Source organism: Boleophthalmus pectinirostris, unplaced genomic scaffold, assembly GCF_026225935.1.
Source record: "Boleophthalmus pectinirostris isolate CB_2022bp ecotype Guang Dong unplaced genomic scaffold, ASM2622593v1 HiC_scaffold_14, whole genome shotgun sequence".
Classification (NCBI taxonomy): domain Eukaryota; kingdom Metazoa; phylum Chordata; class Actinopteri; order Gobiiformes; family Gobiidae; genus Boleophthalmus; species Boleophthalmus pectinirostris.
In genome coordinates, this window is record NW_026571047.1 from 7,470,990 (window position 1) to 7,494,331 (window position 23,342).

At 37.6% G+C, this 23,342-nt stretch overlaps 1 protein-coding gene across 2 annotated transcripts in view; it reads left to right on the plus strand.

The window, feature by feature from the left end:
- lmf1 (lipase maturation factor 1) overlaps positions 1–23,342 on the plus strand; it is a 36,939-nt gene that overhangs the window by 8,037 nt on the left and 5,560 nt on the right. For both annotated transcript variants that reach the window (XM_020939695.2, XM_055150442.1), the window contains 6 exons: positions 3,981–4,046; positions 11,815–11,982; positions 14,009–14,189; positions 18,075–18,228; positions 20,028–20,211; positions 22,305–22,417. In XM_020939695.2, the coding sequence (XP_020795354.2) occupies positions 3,981–4,046; positions 11,815–11,982; positions 14,009–14,189; positions 18,075–18,228; positions 20,028–20,211; positions 22,305–22,417 (866 nt within the window). The remainder of the gene's footprint in view (positions 1–3,980; positions 4,047–11,814; positions 11,983–14,008; positions 14,190–18,074; positions 18,229–20,027; positions 20,212–22,304; positions 22,418–23,342) is intronic.

Sequence of the window (23,342 nt, forward strand, 5' to 3'; positions counted from 1 at the left end):
AGCACAGCTGGAGACTCACATATGGTTTGAGGGAAATGCCATGTGTGCAACACACACACACACACGCACACACATGTTGGCATATAATATTGACTAATTAATTAGTAGATAAATTATATTCATTATTACCATCATTAGCAAGACAGTTTTGAATAATTCATGTCTCCCGTTGCCTTGTGAATGATCTGCTAAATAACAGCTCATTTGCTCGTTCATGTCAATAACTTGAGCTGTATACACAAGTACTTTTAAAAGATGCAATATCCATTATCCAGGAAATATTACTTTTATATTTTACGCAAAGATACACTATGTAACCTTTCTGCTGTCTGCTTGTCTACATGGAGATGTTTGGAGATTCATTTGCCTAGAATGTTCCACAGTATAGCATTATATCCTGTTTAAACCATTACAGGTGTTGTTATTGCTCAAAAATACCTTGATAAACATGGACTAGTCTCCCCGTCACCTGCTTGTCTCCATGGAGATAGAGTTTACTGTGGAACATTTTTGGCAAGCAATAATAACTCCATAGAGACAAGCTGCTGGAGAAAAGTTCTATCATTTAATGTCAAGATGAAAATATTGTACTGCAGTCCCATTGATAGCATTTATTTTAAAACTTTTTTATTTAAAGGGCCTATATTCTGCTGTTTTGTGGTTTCCTCATCAAAAACATACCTGGAGTTCTTCTTTCAAATGGAAAACACTGTTCCACCTTGTAATGTCATGTGGTAATACAGGAAGTGCTCCACTATGCCTTTAAACTTCATATACCTTCATTAGACTCATTTGGATGATTTCAGCTCTGGAATCACCAATCGCTAATAAACTAAAGGTAAAATTTAGATGTTAACTGTCATGACATCACAAGGTGGAGCTGAGCATTTAGAGTCATGTTTTTGATCAGGTAATAACATTCTAACACAACTTAAAGCTCACAAGAGTCAATTTTGCGTAATAATATAGGAACTTTAAAAACAAAATTTGCGGTTAAATTGTGTCATTTCTCGGAAGCTTTGTAAACATTTAAAAGTTTCCTGCTCTGGCTTAGTACATAGTGACTTCGATATTGGCAGAACATGATTATAGATGTGGGAAGTGGCTTTTACTGTAGTCGTGTGAGATTTGATCAGGTTTCATTAGTACAGGGGGTTACACTGTGTCCTCAAAAGGCATTTCACATTTTTTTCTCATTCAGTTGCTCCCTTTTTTCAATTTTTGTAACAGTAGAGATCTGACTAAGCCTACCCCAGATGCCCTTCCATTACTCTCACTGTTTTTGGCAATGAGTATGAAGGGATACAGGCACACTACTGCAGTATCATTTGCCACAAGTAGGGCTGGATAACTTTTAAGGTTTGCTTTTTGGCACCAGTGTTTTTTCCAGTACCAGAGACACCTTCACATTTTTGTGTATTGTACTGCTACCTTTAAACAGAAGTACCCGGCCTTGGACACAAACATTGTCTAGTCCTATTTGTGCTTCCCATTTTCAGGACCAAGCCTGAGGGGGACAGTGTTCTCAGTGAGTCTTGGAATGCCCTTCTCACCTTGTTTTGACCATAACCAGATTGGCAGCAGCAATAGTCAGATTTGTGCGTGCGCCACAGTCCTGCAAGACCCTGCTTCTTTAGAAATGTATCTCCACTACGACGCAAATCTTAGTCTTTGCACAAGTCACAGATGGGGTAGTTGGATGCTTATAAAACCTAAATCATTCTCCATGTTTGAGCGTGCAAAGTTAAGCATCAAAATGATACATTTATAATAGTCCAAATCCAAATCTACTTTATTTCTACAGCACATTTTACAAACAAAGCAGTTTCCAAAGTGCTTCACATAGCAATACAAAACATTTGACTTTAAAAAGAAAAAAAATCTGCAGAATTATGTTTAATATGGACACTAATAGAATAAATAAATAAAATAATAATAAAATCAATACATAAGCAGTACTAAAAAATAAAATTGCTAAAAACTATAAATAAATAAATAACATAAAAGACACAGAGGACCAGACAACTTGCGTGGTGTTAAAAGCCAGAGAACAAAAGTGGGTCTTAAGACGAGACTTAAAACACTCCACTGTGGGGGCTGTTCGGACGTGGGGGGGGTAGAGCGTTCCAGAGTTTGGGGCTGGCCACAGGGAAGAACCTGTCCCCCTTGGTTTTAAGTCTTGTTTTGGGGACCGCGAGCTGGAGCTGGCCCTCAGACCTCAGAGAGCATGCGGACGTGTACATTTGGATGAGGTCCGAGATGTATTGTGGCGCCAGTCCATTCAAAGTTATAAAAACAAATAATAAAATCTTAAAATCAGTTCTAAAATTAACAGGAAGCCAGTGCAACGACGCAAGAATTGGGGTAATGTGATTGCGCTTTTTGCTCCCTGTTAAAAGACACGCAGCAGAGTTCTGGACAAACTAAAAGCGATGAATTGCGTTTTGGTTGATTCCTGTTTAGAGCGCATTGCACTGAGATCATAAAATGAAGACAACAAAAAGGTAAATTGCTAAAATTTGGTCATACCAGTCCTAAAAAAATCTGTAAAAAAAAAATCATAAAAAAGCAGTAAATAAGTAAAATAAAATAAATAAAGACACAGAGGACCACACAACTCATGCAGTGTTAAATGCCAGAGAATAAAAGTGGGTTTTAAGACGAGACTTGAAACACTCCACCGTGGGGGCTGTTCAGATGTGTAATAGTAATAGGCATTTACATTTTAGTTTTTTGGCACAATATATATAATTCAGAATTCTCTGAAGCAGGAAACAAGATGTTTTGCTTTATTTTCTCAATAACAACCCTGAACAACGATGTCTGCCACAGAAAAGAGAAATCCATTACATTCTAGTACATACTTTAATGTTAATTTAGCATGTGTTTTTGGCAGGCATGTCTCCCTTTCGTGTACTCTGCGATACATGATTCCCAAGATCGAGGATTTAAAGCCGGCACAAAGAGAATGTTTGGTGAATTTATCAAGGGGAACGCGTTACTGTCCTTCTTCCTGCGAGATTTGGCGCATTACATACGTCACGACCAAATAGCAACTGACTAAATAAAAAGGTACCTGCCTACCATCGAGTGAACAAATCCTAATGCTGCGAGGTCAGACAGTTTCCACGAAGTGAAACCGGCTGATGAATCAGGCTAGTTTATTTTAAGATAACTCGTCAAGAAGTAACATGATCTTGTTGCATGGACAGATAATTTCACCACTTTTAAGTCATTTTCTGATAGATTTAAGTGTTTATAGCTTAAATTTTGGCCAAGTTTTTGCAGTGTTGAGAGCTGTAAAAAGCTTCTAAACTCATCACGGTGTATAATCAGGATGCTCAGAATTCACAAGACAAGTGAGGAATGGCCTTGGACCAATGCAAAACGCTTATAAGACTGTAAAAATCAGGCCAGATGCTTTTAAATCAGGAAGACTGCGACACATTAAGAGCATGTGTTTTTGGTAGGCATCTGTGTCCCTTTGGTGTACATTGTGTATTACCTTTTTGGCCTTAACGCTGCAGAACTCCCTCTACTCTGTGTAACTCGGGTGGTTGGTATGAGGTAATACATCAGGACCAGATGACATTATCAGCTCACTGTGTGGGCACAGAGCAGACAGCAGCTCGACCTCCAGCCCACAGCTCAGAACCACAATCTAATGTACTCTATGTGTGTGTGGAGGGTTTATTTATCACAATGTGAGGAGTAAAATCTATATACACATTCACATCATCGCGGCCTTTTTTAGCTGCTCAATCAAAGGAGCAAACTACAGTGTTGCAAGCTGACGTCTTGACACCACTTTAATGCGAAAAGGTATAAAATAATCTTTGTTTTGCACATTACCCATAATTGACCGTCTCGGGTATTTTTACTTGACATAAATTCAAATTATTCCTGTTTTGTTTGGATATTTTGCCTTCACATTTTCCTAACAGGCTGTTTACACTGTCTTCTTGGCCTCTCTCTTCCAGGGCCTCATTAAAATCCGAGGTGACAAATGTTGGCGGGACCTCACCTGCATGGACTACCACTACGAGGTAAGCACCCAGCCAGGCAATTATCACATGCCAAATGGAACTGCTAAAGGTCCTGTGCCAGATTTTTTTCCCATGTATTTGAGCAAAATTAGTCTTGCCTCAGTACAGATATATTGTATAAGTCAGATGCACGCTGTCTGTAGTAAAGGTCGTAATGTTGTTACCTAATCCAAAACCTACCTAAAGTTGTGGTTTATTTCATTCTTACACATTTGAGTAACCATTTATTATTAGTTTGTCTACATCTCCAAAGCTCAAAATGCTCTGTTCCACATTGTGATGTCATGTAGTGGTAGTTTTCAAGTTAACATCTACCTTTTACCTTCAGGTCAGTTGAAAAATATGCAATTCCAAGGCTGAAACACAGGGCTGACATCACAAAGTGGAACAGAGTGTGTTCTCTTTGAGAGAAGAACTCAGCGCAGATCTGCAGGGTTTGTGTGTTAAACATGTGTGAATGAAACAAAACACAACTCCAGGTCTGTTTGTGATGAGGACACAACATTATAACATAAAGCACTTAATGCATTGTACAGTCAGATAATCAGGAAGGGTGTTAGAATGCTAGTTGTTCTTAGCGACACCATGATGGCAAAACTCCACTCTGGTCTTATCTCTGCAAATTTCTCTGATCTGGACAAGATTTTAAAACTTATATCAGGTTATTCATCGTGTTATTGTCTTGTTTTTTAAGTACTTATTTTTCGCTCTGGAGTATAAGTCGCACCAGCCCAAAAATGCGTAATGAAGAAGAAAAAAACATATATAAGTCGCACTTTTGGGGGGAAATTTATTTTATAAAATCAGAGATCAGGAACCGATATTTCATCTTGAAAGTCAAGTTCTAGTAATAACAATAGAAGAGAGAACAACAGACTGTTAACGTCACATATGAACAGTTCTTCAGATAAACTATAACATAAACAACAGAACAGAACAAGTTTACCAAACTCTCCATCTCACTCCAAATCACTAAATTCATTCAATTCTTCATCCTCGGTGTCACTTCTGAGCAACTCCGCGACCTCTGGTGGTAAATGAAGCGCCACTTCCTCTTCTGTGTAGCTGTCATCAGACTTAGCATCAGTCCCAGTTAAAATTATTCCAGCCTTTCTGAATCCTGACAGGATGGTTTCAGTTGTCTTTATATTTGTTTTTAAATGGTCAGTCATACACCAGACAGGACAGTGGCTCCTTCTCTTTCTTCTGCAGTTGACATGCGCAGTAGTGTGCGAGGTGACAGTGGTACAGGAGTACATAAGCCTAGAACGCCCTCTTGTGGCTGTCAGTGTGAAAATGTTGACATATACAAATCGCACCGGAGTATAAGTCACAGAAAACACCCAAACCATAAACAAGAGTGACTTATGGTCCAAAAAATATAATAGTTTGTTTTAAGATAACTTGTAGAGTAAAATGATCTTCCTGCCTGGACAGATAATTTCATCACTTTTAAGTCATTTTCTGATAGATTTAAGTGTTTATATCTTAATTTTTGACCAAGCTATTTTGCACTGTTGAGAGCTGTGAAAAGCTTCTAAACTCGTCACGGTGTATAATCAGGATGCTCGGAATACACAAGACAAGTGAGGAATGACCTTAGACCAACACGAAACGCTTATAAGACTGTAAAAATCAGGTCAGGTGCTTTTAAATCAGGAAGACTGCAACACATTAAGAGCTTTTCTGTCATTAACACAAGCTGCCGAGTTAATTAGCAGCTCCAGTGGATCTCTTTAAATTAGTCTCACACCTCCAGGATTGCAGTGAAAAACAGCGGAGCCAAAGGGAGAGCTGAAATAACAGTTGGATGTAATTAACAGAAGGCACTAAAGACTCGCTAATGTGATGTCATATGTACGGTTATGTTTTTGTGTGGGAACCATATTTTCACACATTGCTTACTTTTTGACAGAGCTATTGAACTGCAGTCAATGCTTCAAAAAAAAAAAAAAAAAAAAAGTAATACAATGTCCAGCGTATTGTGAATCGAGATACTGGTTGGCAGGTATATTGGGCTGATATTTGCACTTCATATCGTGTTGGTTATCTGCTTTAAAGGTGTGTTGTGTAACTTTTCCGGTGGAGGTCCATCAAACGTTTTTCTCCTCTGAAATGTTATTCCTTTATCTGGAATGTTTCACAGTATGGCAGTAAACCGTTCTATTTTCACGGAAATCAAATTAGGCCAAGTTACAGGTCAGGTCTGCGGAACGGCGACCCCACTCACAGTCAGAATCGCTGTTTTTGTAAGTATTTTTGAGCTATAAAACCACCTGTAATTAAATAAATGTAAGGCATAATATCATACTGCGGAACATTCCAGGCAGAGCAATGCATATCCATAGAAATAAACGGCTTATATTAGAGTTTAGATATATTTATGTTAGTGCTGTCAAAAATATTGCGTTATTAACCAGTTAACGTGAAATCATTTTAACAGCGTTTATTTTTTTTATTGCAAACTAGTTTTTTCATAATCTGTGGCCACTGCTAGTAACATTAGAAAAACTACAGGATCTAACTGTAAACAGGAAGCAAAATAATTTGTCTGAAACTGAGAAGCCCTGTCACGTATGCCGATGTTTTTCATATGAGGAAAACACGAATAAACTCCACTCCAAAACATACGGCAAATCCGCGCTTTCCTCCGATAAGGACTGTGACAGAGACAGAAGTTTTACAGGCTCTCTTCCAGCTGTTCTTGCTGCTCTCAGCTGTTGTTATCTCCATAAACTCACAGAGGAGCGGGGACTCATCGGTCTCACTATTTAAAAGATACTTCTGCCTCTGGACTTCTTTTCTCCTCCAAATGCATTAGCTTAGTACAGCAGCACTGGGGCAGACAAACACCGTCACAAACTCAGTTGCATAAAAAAAAAATCCACAAAGCAAGCCTATCCACTTTTCTATGTTAAGAGTATTAAAATTATTATTCAATTGACAAAAATGTGCAATTAATTTCCAGTTAATCGTGAGTTAACTATGATATTCATGAGATTAATCGCGATTAAATATTTTAATCGATTAAAAGCACTAATTTATATATTTTGATTATTAGGTTAGGTTAGGATTAGGTTATATATTTAAACATAACCTAATGAACCAGATTGACCAGATGGAACCAGTTGCCATTAGAGATTAGACAGATGGAGTCTGTACCTGTTTTTAAATCACTCCTAAAAATGCAACTTTTTTCACTGGCTTTTAACAAGTGAGATGTACATTTCTTGTTAATTAACTTGAGTATTTTATTGTTTTCTGTGTTTTTAGTAGTTGTATTGTAGCCTTGACTGTGATTGTCCTTGTCTATTCTATGTTTGTGTTCAGCAGTTTGCCCAGCTATAAAGTCTTTAAAGTGCTTTTTAAATAAAGTCAGTATGGTATGGTGTAACAAAACCTGTTATAATACCAATATCGGCAAATACTAGTACCGATATATCACTCATCCCTAACCTTTTCCCGCCCAGTTTTTATTTTAATCAAAAGTAGTAGACTACAGCCCTAGGAACACACAGTACTTTGAAATCACTTCCCTTCTATACGCTAAAATACACACTTTTTTAACTCCCTACACACTGCCTTCATTCAGCTTACGCTCAACACATTTACAGCTACACATTTGTTACCTCCTCGACTTTGCTGTGCTTCTCGCGTTTTGGTAAACTACTGGTTAAATGTTGTTTCAATCTTCCTCAAACAACGGCTGTATAGATGCAGAGCCAGTCGCGTTGTTTTTCTTTCCCCCTCTCCTATTTCTGGTGCGTGTTTATTTTTTCACCACCTTACCTAACTCTATTTGCGCATTAGCTTTTACGGGGTTTACGCGCCGCTTACATCCACACGCGGCTAATGATTTGTACACACGAGCATAAGGCCCCAGTGTATGTCGGCGTGTAGGCTGGGTTTCCTTCATTTGAATAATTTTCCGACTTTATTTAGGGCTACTGAAATTACTCCCCATTCCAAGATTAAGACCTTTATGTCAGGGAGGAGGGAGTTGAGTTTTACCGTTATGAATGTTGCGTATAGGAATTAAAGGCACTGCACCGGATTTTTACTTTTTTAAAGACGTGAAAAAGTAGATCTTTTTAAACGGTTTGCGGTGATCCATAGTTATTCCTCACTTACCTTACACATTCTGAGTGTCCTAATGAGTTTATAAGTGCTTTTCACAATTTTCAAAGACCAGAGTAGAGTTTCGCCATGACACAATGACTAGCATGCTAACATGCGCTTCCTGACAATAAAAGTTTTCATAATTAGATTCAGGAACTACCTGCGGACATATTATGACCTCAAAAGCTTCATGCTGGGACCAAAGAAAAAAATTGTGCAAAAGAAGAACGAGATCCGCACTGCAGTTCTTTGAAGCTGCCAAAGTTTTATTTCAATGACCCCAGAGTGTGACTTCATGTCTGAAGAAGAGCTTGACCTGAAACGTCACATTGTGGTATCATTTGGGAATTTGGGAGCTTCAAAGAACTGCAGTGGGGTTCTCTTTCTTTTTTTGCAAAACACATTTTGCTCAGAGAAAATGGGATATTTTAATGTGAAAAACCAAAGTAGTTCATTGTAAACAGTTTGCAGTGTTCCAAAGTTATTCCTACCGTATACATTTAGAGTAGGGGTGTTCAAAAATATAAAAAATATCAATATATCGTATCGTATAATGTGATGATACAGTATCGATATCATGGGCTGCTGTATTGATAGATATCGCCAAGAGTATATTTGGTACATTTTACTAAATTATTTTGTTACAGTGCTACAGTTTTGTTGCTTGTTTAGCAGAAGGAAACTCGTTTATGCAACCCATTTGACATTTTCACTGTTTTGAGGATTAAAATGTTTGTGTTTCATATGAACTTTGAACAAGAAGTGGTTTAAAACAAAGACTTTTAGTATCACAGCCATAATTTAGCCTTTATTTTTTATTGAACCGTTCCAAATCGATTTGAAATACATCGTATCGAATCGAAAGCTCACTGTATCGAGATACGTATCATATCGTGGCCCGTGTATCGAGGAATGTATCGTATCTGCAACTTCTTAATGATACCCAGCCTTAATTTAGAGTATCCTAATTATTCACAGAGATGAGTTTATAAGTGCTTTTCACAACTCTCACCAAGACCTGAGTGGAGTTTTGTCATCACGGTCAAGCCAACAACAACAACTATCATGCTAACGTGCACTTCCTGATTATCTGGCACTAAAAAAGGTTTATAATTAAATACAGACAGCCTGCAGCAGCCATACTGTGACCTCAAGAGATGCTTATACAGTATATCTGTGATAGTTCAAGATACATTTTGCTCAAAAACATATGAAAATATTGGATACAGGCCCATTAAAGGCACTGTACATGTTTTTTACCGTCTTTAAAGATGTGAAAAACCAAACTAGATCATTTTAAACAGCTTGCAGTGGTCCAGAGTTATTCCTCACTTACCTTATTCAGAGCGTCCTAATTATTCACCATGATGACTGTGATAACTAGCATGCTAAGACGCTCTTCCTGATTATCGGACAGTAAAACGCTTTATAATTTGATACAGACGGCACGCAGCAAGCACATTTTGACGTCAAGAGCTGCTCATTTAACACATCTGTAAGGGCACAAGACAAATTTAGCTCAAATACATGGGAAAAATCGGGTACAGGGCCTTTAATATTACTAATGACCCACTATACTTTAATGGGGCTTTGGTTCCCAGCACATTTAGAAGTTTGTGGTGGTAATAGGTCACATCGCTTATGAAGGCTGGAGATGTGTTTAAATGTATCCAGTGTTTTATGATGCAATGGGGAGTACTTAATCCATATCCATAGTGGGTAATTGAATCTCTCAGAAATGAAAAGGCTCCTTGCAAGCACTTGTTGCAATTTGCTACCACATTAAAGACGCTATAATATAACATTATACAGATGGACATTTTAAGTTTTTTTTTTTTAGCACGTTCTCCCATCGAAAACATACGTGAATGCTAAGGCCGCAGCTAATGATTATTGCAGTAGTAGACTAGTCGGCACTTATTTTTTCAATTAGTCGACTATTCAGACTTCTATTGTGCACTGAGACTTTTTAGCATTTACTTAATACTAGGGATGTAACAATAACAGAAATAAAGTTCTCACAGTAATATCATGGATCATCACAATAAAAATCACAATCGATTTACAAGTCTATTTGCCTAAATTAAGAGTCATTTTGCAGCAATAGCCAAAAAAACAGAGGGAACTACATCGACCATGATCCTTTGCTCCATTTCAGTGTAGGCTACAAGAAGAAATAACTGCTCTAAGCGCGTTTAAGTCTTAGTTCTTTGGGATAAGTCTTGTCAACGCATTTTAAGAGGAAAAAGTAGCATATTTAATTTTGTGAGCCTCTGCAAAATTTCGCAATAAATATCGTACCGTGAGATATACATCGTGAAAATATCATACCGAGAGATTTGGATATTGTTACATTCCTAATCGTGAGCCTCCCCACCATATCATGAGCTTTTCCACGATATTGCAATAAATATAGTACTGTGAGGTTCATACCGTGACGATATCGTATCCTGAGACTTGGATATCGTTACACCCCTTCTTAATACTAATTGTTCCATGCATCTTCACTGGACTCAAGTTGCCCTTATTATGGTGCATCTTTTGCAAATTAACTAGCACTTGTAATTACTGCCTGTAAAGCCTGCTTTATATTCTTCTGCCATCAAAAAAAAAACAAAAAACAATTTGAGATATTGTAAAAAGGGCTGAATTGCTATGACTTTCTGCCTGTACACCCACAATGTTACAAGAAATTGTTGACATCTAATTGTTGTCTATGTCAATGATCAGTTTTTTTAAAGAAGAGGTAAATCAGTAAAACATGTGGTTAAACTTCTAAGGAAAAAAATCCAAAATTATTTGAGGAAAAAAATTGAATTATTTTTTTTTTTCATATTTGCAGGAACATCTGGCTGGGGGTGTTCCATGTGTATCTGTAATAGTAGAATGTAGGCATTACCATGGTGACACAATGCACACTGAAAAAAGTTTTGAAATTGTCGTAAAACTCAAGAAAAAACACAACACATTTTCAGGAGCCTGTGATCAGTACAAGCGTTCATGGTCCTGTTGAGGTGTTTAATTTTCAACAAAAAGGAACTGAAACTTCACTAATCCTAACTAGCTTGTGATTTTAGTTTTAAAATAAAGCACTAATTAAAATCTAGTAAAGCCTCAGACAGAGCAGAGCCTATAGTTAGCGTCACACCTCCACAGAATGTTGATGACATCAGCCCCAAAGTATCAGTTGTCCAGCTCTAGTCATAAGTTCTTATCAAATGTCAAGTATTCAAATTTTATTCTTCAAATATTGGGAAGAATACATTTTCATCTTCTGTTATTTTAGTAGAATATAAAATTTATTGGGATTTCAAGGTACATTGCGCAACTTTTCTGCTTGTCTCCATGGAGATGTTATTGCTTTGCCTGGAATGTCTCATGGTATGACGTTATACATATCCGATTAGCATTTATTTCTTACAAGTGTTTCTATTGCTCAAAAATACTAAAATTCTCTCTGTGGATAGGGTTGCGTCTCCACAGATCTGACTTGTAATGTAGCATATAGTTGTCTCCCTAGAAATAGACCTACCGTGGAACATTCTAGACAAAGCAAAGCCAAAACATCTCCATGAAAACAAACATGTGACAGACTTCCACCAAATGTTGTGCAGTCCTAACTTTAACCTTCCTTCCATCTTGTGTCCAGACCCAGCCCGTTCCAAACCCGATGTCCTACTACATGCACCGCTCCCCCTGGTGGTTCCATCGCTTCGAGACTCTGTCCAACCACTTCATCGAGCTCATCGTGCCGTTCTTCACCTTCATGGGCCGAAGGATGTGCATGGTCAACGGGGCCTTACAGATCCTCTTTCAGGTATTTTACATTCTCGTTTTATAACAGCAATTCATTTCCCGTCTAACTCCTGTAAATAACTCCTAAAATAAATACTTTCTACATATTAATTTGCACAAATGAAGAACTATGAACTAACCAAACTGTTGCTACCCCAATTTCAAGTTGATGTTTGAATATGGGTGACAGTAGCTCAGTCGGTTGAGTGTTGGTGGTTTGAATTCCACTCTCGACATAAACATCACTGGTAGAGCGGTCAGATCCAATGACCCACAGGTTGGCGGTGTAACTCCTGCTACCACAGATGAATGGTGTCGTTATGTCCTTGGGCAAGACACTTAAACCACCTCAGCCCCAGTGTCTGTGTACACTGGTGGATGAATGTGTGTGTGAATGGGTGAGTGGTTCCTTGATGTTGATGCTTTGAGTGTCTTGAAGGTGGGAAAGCGCTGGATAAAAATGTGACCATTTACCATATGGCCTGGAGCTTTCTTTGTTATACCATGGTCATTTTCTTTTATTTGAATTAAAGTTATGTCAAAACAGCAGAATAGAATACATTTATCTTCGCAAATAATTCAACATTGTTTCATGACATCATATATTTTCCTACACTTAATTCTAGGGATGTACCAATAACTGAAATATCGTGATATCGTTTAATCAGAAGTCTCACAATAATATCGTGGACGCTCACAATATATCGAAGCATGAGTTCCTTTGCTTAAATGCATGGTTTTATTGCAGTAAAAGCTTATAAACGTAGGAAACTACATATCCCATGATTCATTTAAACAGAGACAACAGAGGAAATATGTTTTTTACTTGAATTCTTGGGATTATGACGGTAATAAAACACACCAAAATCTTGTCAAGGTATTTTAAAAGCAAAAAAAGTGTCTCATCTACAATTATATTAGCTTCTTCAAAATATCACAATAAATATCACACCGTGAGATGCATATCACGATAATATCGTACCCAGAGATTTGGATATCGCTACATCCCTACGTAATGTTTAAGGTTCTTCAGTGACTGCGTTTACATGTGCACAAGTATCTAGGTTATCACACTATTCTGGATATAGTGTTTACATGCACCTAGAGAAACCAGGATACTCATGTCCCTGTATACACGCGCCATCAGAGTATCATGGAAATTTAGTGTGGTTGCTGTTGTAACTATGGTACAGATATGACAAGGAGCTAAACATGTAGGAAGTTTTGTAACTTAAAGCTTTTAACAGGTTTCTAACAACAAAAAAGAAGACATGCATTCAAGTAAAACATAAAACTGTGGAGCTCTGTCACAACTTCAGTGAAAGTCGTTTATAACAGCTGAAAAGTACAACACAGTTTCACAGCATCAGTTTCGTTCAAGAGGAATGCAGACTGATACAGAGCTGAGCCTAGTGTTAAAATGTGGCTATATTACACACTACACTGCTTTATTTTTTTAAAGTATAGAATATGATTACTTAAAAGGTCCAGTTAGGAGTTTGAGTCATTTTGGAAAATTCACTGCTCCTCCTGTATCTGTTACTTTAGTTTGCACATGCTCCGTACAGCTCCCGTTTTGAGAAATCAGGATACTGCGTGTACATGCCACAGTATCCTGGATACTATCAGAAAAAACAGTAAGAGAATCCTAGTTTCTCATAACCAGGATACTGGCATATCCAGGATACTCAAATCAGGAGACTGTGTTTACACGGACACACACATAACCAGGATACTCAAAAAACCCAGTCATAACCGGAATAATCAAGAGCAGGCAGGCAGGCAGTCTTCTATTGTATTGCCCATGAAATCCTTGACAGTTCTCTTGGTTAAGTCTGAATACATTTTGTCCACTTATCGGCCGTTCATTGAGTAATTTCTTGGTTAGAGCTAGTGTAGGAATGATGTAGTCCTATTTACCTTGGTTTAGCCTTAGTATACCTCTGAATAGACCTGGTTTAGATCTGATGGAGCTGAGAAAGCCCAGTCTTCTATTAGGTCGTACTTGGCGTGAAATGTTGGAGAAACATGTACCTGTTGTTTTGTAGGTAATCTTGATCATCAGTGGGAACCTGAGTTTTCTGAACTGGTTGACCATCGTTCCCAGTCTGGCCTGTTTCGACGACGCGTCTTTGGCCTTCCTGTTTCGATCTGGAGGCAGAGCCAAGAAAACTCTACTGGAGATACAGAAAGAGACTGCAGCCCGACGCACACCACAGCCCACGAAAGGTACAAGCTGGTTAGACAAATGCAAGGTTTTATAATCACTTTTAAAGGAGCAGTAACTTTTCTGTTTGTTGGAGACTAATGTATTCTGCATTCTTACTATGGTGGGAGTCGCGTCTTCACAGATGTGACGTGTAACTTGACCTGGCAGTGTCACCTGTTTGTAGCTATTGAGATGGTAAATAATAGGGATGGGACAACATCTCGTGCCACAAGATTTCATGAGACAAAATTGCCACAAAATCGTGCACACATGAGAAAAATTATCTTGTGAGATGGTTTTCCCCTCAATTTACCTTTGGCTTGGACAAAAAAAGAGCTAAGATCTGATGAGTTACGCAATTTGAGAAGCAGTAGTTCCAAAAATCAGTCCTACAATGACCACTAAAGTATTACATAAAATAAATAAAAATAAGTGAAGCCAAAATTGTGAAATGTTGCACTACTTATTTATTACAAATTATGTCAAAATCTTGTGTTGTCTCCTTCTCGTGGACCTCGGTTTGTGAAAATTTGGTTAAAAATATGTTGAAAATTACAGGAAGCAGTGAGTTTTATTTTAGAGAGTTCCATATTGATGGCATCACACTGGGGAGAATTCTGTCTAAAAGTTAGACACAATTTACACACACACACGCACACACATTTTTTTCTGATACATTAAATTATATTTCAACAAAATAAAGGTGTTTTCTTATATTTTTATTTGTCATATCCTACATTTGAGGAGTTTCAGAGCAGTGTACAAGATGGTTGCTTGGTAGCAGTTATGGAATTCCGGTAACACTTTATAATAAGGCCTACCTGCAAATAATTTGTAAATGTTTATTAGCCATTAACTAATCATTTACTAAAAACTGCATGACATGATGAATGATTAAGAAACATGTAAATGTAAATTGTTTGTGGATGTTCCTAGTTAAACATTTATGAATGTTTTTATTGGTGAATGGTCACATTTTTATATAGCACTTTTCCACTTTCAAGGCACTCTAAGCGCTTTACAACAACTAACCACTCAACCATTCACACACACATACATACACTGGAGGTGAGGTGGGTTAAGTGTCTTGCCCAAGGACACAACAGCAGCATTCATCTGAGGGAGCTACAATCGCACCGTCAACCTGACCGCTCAACCAATGATGTTTATGTCGTGAGCGGGATTCGAGCTGCCAGCCTTCGGATCAGTGGACAAACTTAATGACTAGGTTAATAAACATTTACAAATGATTTATAGGTATGTCTTATTAAGCTTTACCAAATTCCCTAGCGTGATGTCATGATTTCCAACCAAGAAGTACAATTTTAAACCGAATACACTTCCTACACTGGTACTGCAAACTTAAATATAATGATATTAACTGTGTTTTGGTCAAATGAGTAATCTAACCTGTCCTAGGCACTTTAAACCAAAAAAAAAAAAAAATCACCAAATTTTAAATATAATAAAGTGTGTTTGAGTAAAATGGATAGCTCAACCTGTCATACACACTTTCAGCTCGATCGCACCATTGACTTTATTATACTAACACATTTACCGGTCCTGTATTTTTATTGCGTTATGGCTAGAAAGGAGATTAACACTTGGCAGGCCGGTAGCTGGGAAAACTCTGACGCGATATTAGTCATTTAATACTCCGGCGCTTTCATTTGTCCAACACGGGCTTGTAAAACATGCTAAAAGCTAACGGCCACTTCTCTAATTGGTCTCATTGGAGCTGTTAGCGTCTTTCGTGCCAACGCTAAAACGCGCCATCTACCTGCACTGTGAGAACTGTAATAGCTTTAGCAGGGACTTGGACATTTTAGCTCGGATTATGCTGATGCGTTTCACATGCAGGCGCAGGTGAGGGACGGTTTGGGGAGATATTAGTGACATCATGGGTCATTGCTTTTCCACTTAACCCACGAAGAGAGCATGCTAGAGCTCCTAAAAGCAACATTAGCCTTCTGAAAGGGAAATCCTGTTCCAAAACAGACGCGCACAAATGGAAAAATAAATAAATAAATTACGCAAAATTGACTCCTGTGAACTTTTAGTCATTTTATAATGTTGTTACCACCCTAAACATACCTGGAGTCTTGTTTTGTTTCATTCACACATGATTGTTTACACTTCCAAAGCTCAAAATGCTCTGTTCCACCTTGTGATGTCATGATGTGGAAATTTTAAAGTTAGTAGCTACCTTTTTACCTTTTGTATAGTAGAGTTTGGAAATTCCAGGTCTTATATATATATATATATATCACAGTGGAATTCTTTCTTTACTACCTTATGACATCACAAGGTGGAACAGAGCATTTACAGTTTGAGAGAAGAAACTCAGGCTAAATATGTAGTGTTTGTCTGTTAAAAAATGTGTGAATGAGACAAAACACAACTCCAGGTATGTTTGTGATGAAGAAATTACATTATAACATAGATCAGAAAATAGTGTAATATGGGCCCTTTATTTTGAGGTTTTTCCGCAACTAAATAACTTTACAAATGCAGCTATGTACAGTGGCTGACCGGGGCCAGTCGCATTGCAATGGCCCAGTGCATCTCAGTTAGAGAAAACAACTTCAAGTACAGAAACTATGCAAATTCACAACCTCAAACACAAGTTTAAATGAGGTACGGACAAAGAAAGTGGTACAAATGAAAAAGCGCACAGCAAGAAACAGAGACAAATGGCTCATCATCAAACGCGCTACAAATAAAGAAACGATGCTATGCACAAAATGATGAAAACCAAGAAAACACCTGCAAATGAAAAACGCTGCATAAAGAGTCACCGCAATGGAAGTGCTTCAAACCTGCAGGGGGCGCTGTCAGTGTAACAGCTCAGTGAAGAAAACTCAGCGTGTGTTTGAGTTCGTGAATTTGCATCGCTCCTATTCCCCCGTCGGCCACTGTAGTTATGAGATGTAAACAAATTTTTCATAGTCCTCAAGGCTTGGCCAAAGTTATTTACATACAGTTAAAGTTGTGGTAATAAATAAGACTAGATAAGGTTAAAAGACTGTACCTAATATTTCCATGTAATAAATTCCTCTTGCTCCAGTGAAGCTGCAGTGTACTTTGCAGCTGATGTCAACAACGTTCTTTAGGTGTGATAACTGGAAACACTGCTCTGTCTGAAGCTCTGTTACTCAAGTTTAGGGTGACCAGACATCCCTATTTACCTGGGACAGTCCTCGTTTTCAGTCCTGTGTCCCCTGTCCCAGCAGATTTATCCAAAACCACTTATTTGTCCCAGTTTTATACAAGAAATGTCCCAGGTGTCTTAATTTGTGACCAATCTGATCCCTGCCAACACTAAAGAGAGGCATAAATTGTCAAGCTGCTGTCAAAGTTGCTTAAAAATGACCAAAACACAAAGAAAATGTGACTACACTGACACATGTTCGTCGTGAATGGGCCGAGTGCAGAACAATTTTCATTAATTACGCACTAGTTTCACAATTTTATTATTACCAATCACCCCAAACCGAAAGTTTTTATTTAAAAAATCTGGTCACCCTACTAAGATTAGACTTTAATCTGAGCCAACACCCCCATCTTGAAGTCTCTGCAAAGTATCAAGTAGAGTCAAAATGAGACCACTGTGTGTATAGAGCTTTTTTTTTTATTGCCCACGAACCAGGAAGTACTGTTAGCATGGTAGTTGTTGTTTGTGGTGGTGTAACGACAAAAGTCAGCACTGAAAGTTGTGAAAAGCTCATATAACCTTATTGCAGTGAATAATTAGGATGTTCAGAATGCATACGATAAGTGAGGAAGAACTTTGGAGCACTTTAAAATGAACTACCCTTACTTTTGCTTTCACATTTTAAAGACGGTAAAAATTAGGTACATATGGCAGCCTTTAATTGCTGTGTTTTTTTTGTCTCTGTCTTAAGGTATGCTGATTCGCAGAGTGGTTAACATCTCTCTGGGCATTCTGATCAGCTTTCTGAGCGTTCCCGTGGTGATGAACCTGGTCAGCTCCAGACAAGTGATGAACACCTCGTTCGACCCGCTGAGAATCGTCAACACGTACGGAGCGTTTGGGAGGTACTGTCTATAACACAGATGGAGTATGACTTCTCTATTTTCATTATTTTTAAAGAGCCTGCCTTACGCCATCTTCTGATCTATGTTCTAATGTTGTTTCCTCATCACAAACAGACCTGAAGTTGTGTTTTTTTTTTTAATTCACACATGTTTAACTCACAAACCCTGCATAGTTTCCATTGCACAGTTTTTAAACTCCATACACCTTCACTAGAATTATTTGGATGATTTCAGTCCTGGAATTGCCAATCTCGACTGAACAAAAGGTAAAAAGTAGCTGTTGACTGGAAAACTACCAGTACATGACACCACAAAGTGGAACAGAACATTTTAAGCTTAGGAAATATAGACAGACCAATAATAAAAGATGTTTTTGCTGGGGTAACAACATTATAAGATGCCTTAAAGCTCACAGGAATATATTTTGTGTAATATAAGACCTTTAAATCTAAAAGTTCATTCAAAACAAATTCATAAACAGTTAAGACGTCACCTGCATGATTCCATGGAATTAGAAAGTTAAAACCACACTTCAGAACATTCTACATGGAGATGGAATTGTGTGGAAGATTACAGCCAAACAAACAACATTTCCATGGAAACAAGCAGGAGGAGGCCCTCCTCCAGACTAAAATCATGTTTGTGGAGATGTAAGCCAGCTCACAGTAAGGGTGCTAGTTTTCTGTGCAATAAAAACATCCAAAATTAAAAAGAAATGCTTTTATTTGACTTGATTCTTTGCCTCAATAGTGCCATATTTTCATTAATTCTGTACTTTAAACTGTTACTATATGACTGCATTTATATGACTTTCCATTTTGTTCTATATTTAATGTGTAAATCCTCAGTAAATTGCCCAAGATAATTTCCCCTGTGAGAAATTAAACATTTTATTTTATTTAAAGCCACAGAATGCATCTTTTTAGCCAAAAAATAGACTCTAATAAAAACATGTTTTTTCTCATTTTGGATGTTTATTGCATTAATATACACAGAAAAAAATATGCACCATTACTGTAAGTGGACTTGCACTTCCATAATCCTGAGCCTTATTTGACCTCGATCAACTTGTTTCCATGAAATTGGTGTTGCTTTGGCTATAATATTCCACAGAATGGTATAAAAACTAATGTATCTCCATCCAGAATGTTCTGAGATGTGGTAGTTTTGACTTGCTATTTCCTTGGAATCATGCCACCTCTAGAAAGTGACATACTGTGCATCTTTTTTTAAAGCAGACCTATTCTCCAAAATTGACTTTTCAGAGCTTTTAACCATGTTATTTTTGTTTCCCCTCACCATTTATCCTTTTGAACTTGTATTTGGAATGATTTATGCACGTTTGAGTCACCTTTAATCACTTACTTTCAAGACGCCATTTGTCCGATCAACCCATTTTCACCACTTCTGGCATTCGCCCACTGCTCTGTACTTCGTTCTCCAATTTAGTTTTCTTAATCTGTGATATGCGTAAGATTCTGCAGTGTTATATCGTCATTATGGTACAAATGAAAAAAAAAAAAGAAGAAAAATCTGATCGCTAGTGTGATGTGCAGCTATCCCACGCTATTCCGAATATTAGTTGTGATGACGTTTATAGCAATATCAGCTCCTATTAGGCACAGCGGTTTTCTAACATTGGAAATCAAAACATTTTTCCTTTATTAAATCATTTTAGATCAATATAGCAATTTAAAAAGTCCAAATTATAACAATGAATCGCGGGTGTCATAGATTAGAACTAACAGACACAAGCACAATATGTCTTCTTTAATAAATGATCCATATTGTTTGTCCAGTATCACGAAGGAGCGCACGGAGGTGATCATCCAGGGCACGCTGGCCGCAGACCCCAAAGACCCCAACGCCGTGTGGGAGGAGTACCAGTTCTTCTGTAAACCTGGCGACCTCTACAGGCGACCGTGTGTCATATCACCCTACCACTACAGGCTCGACTGGCTCATGTGGTTCGCTGCTTTTCAGGTATAGTATATAATAGAATAGTAAAGTATAGTAAAGTATGGTAAAGTATATTGTAATAGTAATGTAAAGTATAGTAAAAGTATAGTGTATTATAGGAAAGTGTAGGAAAATAAAGTAAAGTAGTTTGAGGACTTTCTATATGAGGCTGCATTGTGGCAAAGCGGTTAATGGAAAGAAGGTCCTGGATTTGATTCTGGAGCGGTGCAGGACCTTTTGATGTGGAGTTGGTATGTTCTCTCCGTTCCTGCGTAGGTTTCCTCTGGGTGCTCCGGTTTCCCCTACAACTAAAAACATGTTCAATGTGGGGCCAGGATTTCCCTGAAAAAAAAAAAAATCTCAATCTCAGTGGGACTATCCTGGTTAAATAAAGGTCAAATGAGTTGACGTTGCTTAAAGATGCACTATGTAACTTTTCTGATGGAAAAGCTTTTTATGTTCTTGCTTAGCTTGAAATGTTCAGTATGGTATTCAAGTTCCATGGAGACAAGCAGGTGACAATACCAATTACTAGTCGAGTTTGTGGAGAGGCGAACTTGCTTACAGAAAAAAAGCATGTTTTTCAGAATGGGTGTGCAAAAATATTGAAATATCGATATATCGTATGGTCTAATGTGATGATGCAGTATCGATATCATGGGCTGCTGTATCGATATATCGCCAAGAGTAGTTTTGTGATGTATTTTACTAAATTATTTTGTTACAATGGTACAGTTTTGTTGCTTATTTAGAGGAAGGAAACTCGTTTATGCAACACATTTGACATTTTTGATGACTAAAATGTTTGTGTTTCATATGAACTTTGCACAAGAAGTGGTTTAACAAAGACTTTTAGTATCACATTCATGATTTAGCCTTTATTTTTAATGAACTTTATCAAATTGATTTGAAATATATCGTATGGAATTGAAAGTGCCCTGTATTGAGATATTTATTGTATCATTGCCTATGTGTTGAGGTATGTATCGTATCAGCAACTTCTTAATGATACCCAGCCCTATAAAATATCAGTAATTTAATATGTTATATTAGTTTAATCCCATTCTGTGTAACATTCCAGGCATAACAATAACTAAAAATTGCCCATGGAGACTAGCAGGGAGCAGATCCACTGCCACCACCAAAAAAGTTACATAGTGCACCTTGTAAATTCACAGTTGTCATTATTGGAAGTCTTTACTTTTTAAGCCCAGAATAAATGTGTTTACAATATTTCCTACAAAGTTAAGGATAAAGTTGCACTATGTAACTTTTGGCAAAGGAGACATCTAATTTGTCAACTAGAAGACATTTATTTATTCTTTGACCTAAATAAACGTTTGTCCAGTTGACAAATTGAATTTTTCTTTTGCCATGGAGTCTACCTGGACGACTGAGGCACTTTACACACATCTATGTAACTTTTGTGGTGTCTTGTCTCCATGGAGATGTTATTGCTTTGGTTTTAATTTTATATTCTTTGTCTCGCCTTCATTAATTACTGGTGTTTTTCTTACTCAAGAAAACACCTTGAAAAACATGGGTCTTACTGTGAGCAGGGGCACCCCTTAAGAGCTGTGACTGGTAAATTGGCTTGGAACCTGCCATCACCTTCTTGTTTCCATGGAGATGGACAAGTTGAGTGCTGTCATTAGGGAACATTCCAGGTAAAGCAATGACAACTCCATGGAGACGAGAAGATGGCTTTCCCCCCACCAGAGAAGTTACAATGTGCAACTTTAAAAATATGATTACTTTTTTTCCACACTGCAACAAACCGGAAAAAATGCGAAAAAGTTAAAATAAGTAGTAATCATTTTGTGTATCTAGGGGTAACTATTAAAATGTATGAAATAATAATCTATAAGTTTTTTAGGGGTTGTTTTCCTTCTTCAATCTTATTCCTATTACTTTACTTTAGGAGATTGCTCTTGCACGTCAACTATTCAATTCAATTTACTGCTGCACATCACCACTAGAGGGCACCAGTTCACTTTACACAAGTTCCAAATGCCCTCCGTAGCTTTATATAATCTTTTACCATTGTAGGTTCAGGGTAAGGGTAATTTTGTGTGGAATTTTAATAGAAAATTCTTCTCATTTTCATATTGTTGCAGACCTATGAGCAGAACGAATGGGTCATCCACATAGCGGGCCGTTTGCTCTCCAACGACAGCACCGTGCTCTCGCTGATGGACCACAATCCATTTGAAGGCAGAGAGACCCCCAGGTAAACGACTAGGGAATATAATGCCATAATATTATATATAGGCACATATAGGTGGCTGTCAACAGTGTAATTTATATATTTCATAACCCACAAGAACCCACATCCATATTTAATGCTTTTACTTTAACAATACACCAAAACAGTGTATGCACGGAGACAATACTGGAATTTTAACTCGCTGTATCTAATTTTTGCTGCCTTAAAGGGTCTGTATTATGCAATTTTCTATGCTGTAATGTTATTTCCTCATCAAAAACAGAGCTGGAGTTGTGTTTGTTTCATTCATACATGTGTAAAACAAACTCTGCATATTTAGGCTGAGTTATTTTCTCGGTTCCATGAAATGCTCCTCTGTGTTTTTAAACTCCATACAACTTCACTAGAATCATTTGGATCAGGGGTGTCAAACTCAAATTCACCGAGGGCCAAAATTAAAAACTGGGACTAAGTCGTGGGCCAAACTAAATATTTACTCAAAAAATTTCAACAACATCTGCATGTTTTCTCTTTTGAGATATGTAATGTTCAACCTTTTCTTATTAAAATAAATATTTAATAAGAGTTTTGCTTAAACCTTGAATCCAGAACAAGCAGAATATAAAATAATAACAACATTTTAAATAAATAATGTCTCTATAGTCTATCTGTAGCCGGCGGGCAGCTCTAATACATGTTTGATATGATCTCACGGGCCAAATATAATTGTATCGCAGGCCAAATTTGTCCCCTGTGCCTGAGTTTGACCTGTCTGGTTTAGATGATTTAAGCCCTGGAATAGGCTCTATTCACGTTTACTGGAATGACGTTTGGAAACATGCAGATGACTACTTCCGGTGTAGTTACCGACATATGTCATACTGTCGATGTGATAAAACCGTGAATTCAGCAGCAGCGTCTTCACAAACCGTCAAAGCTTTCCATGAGG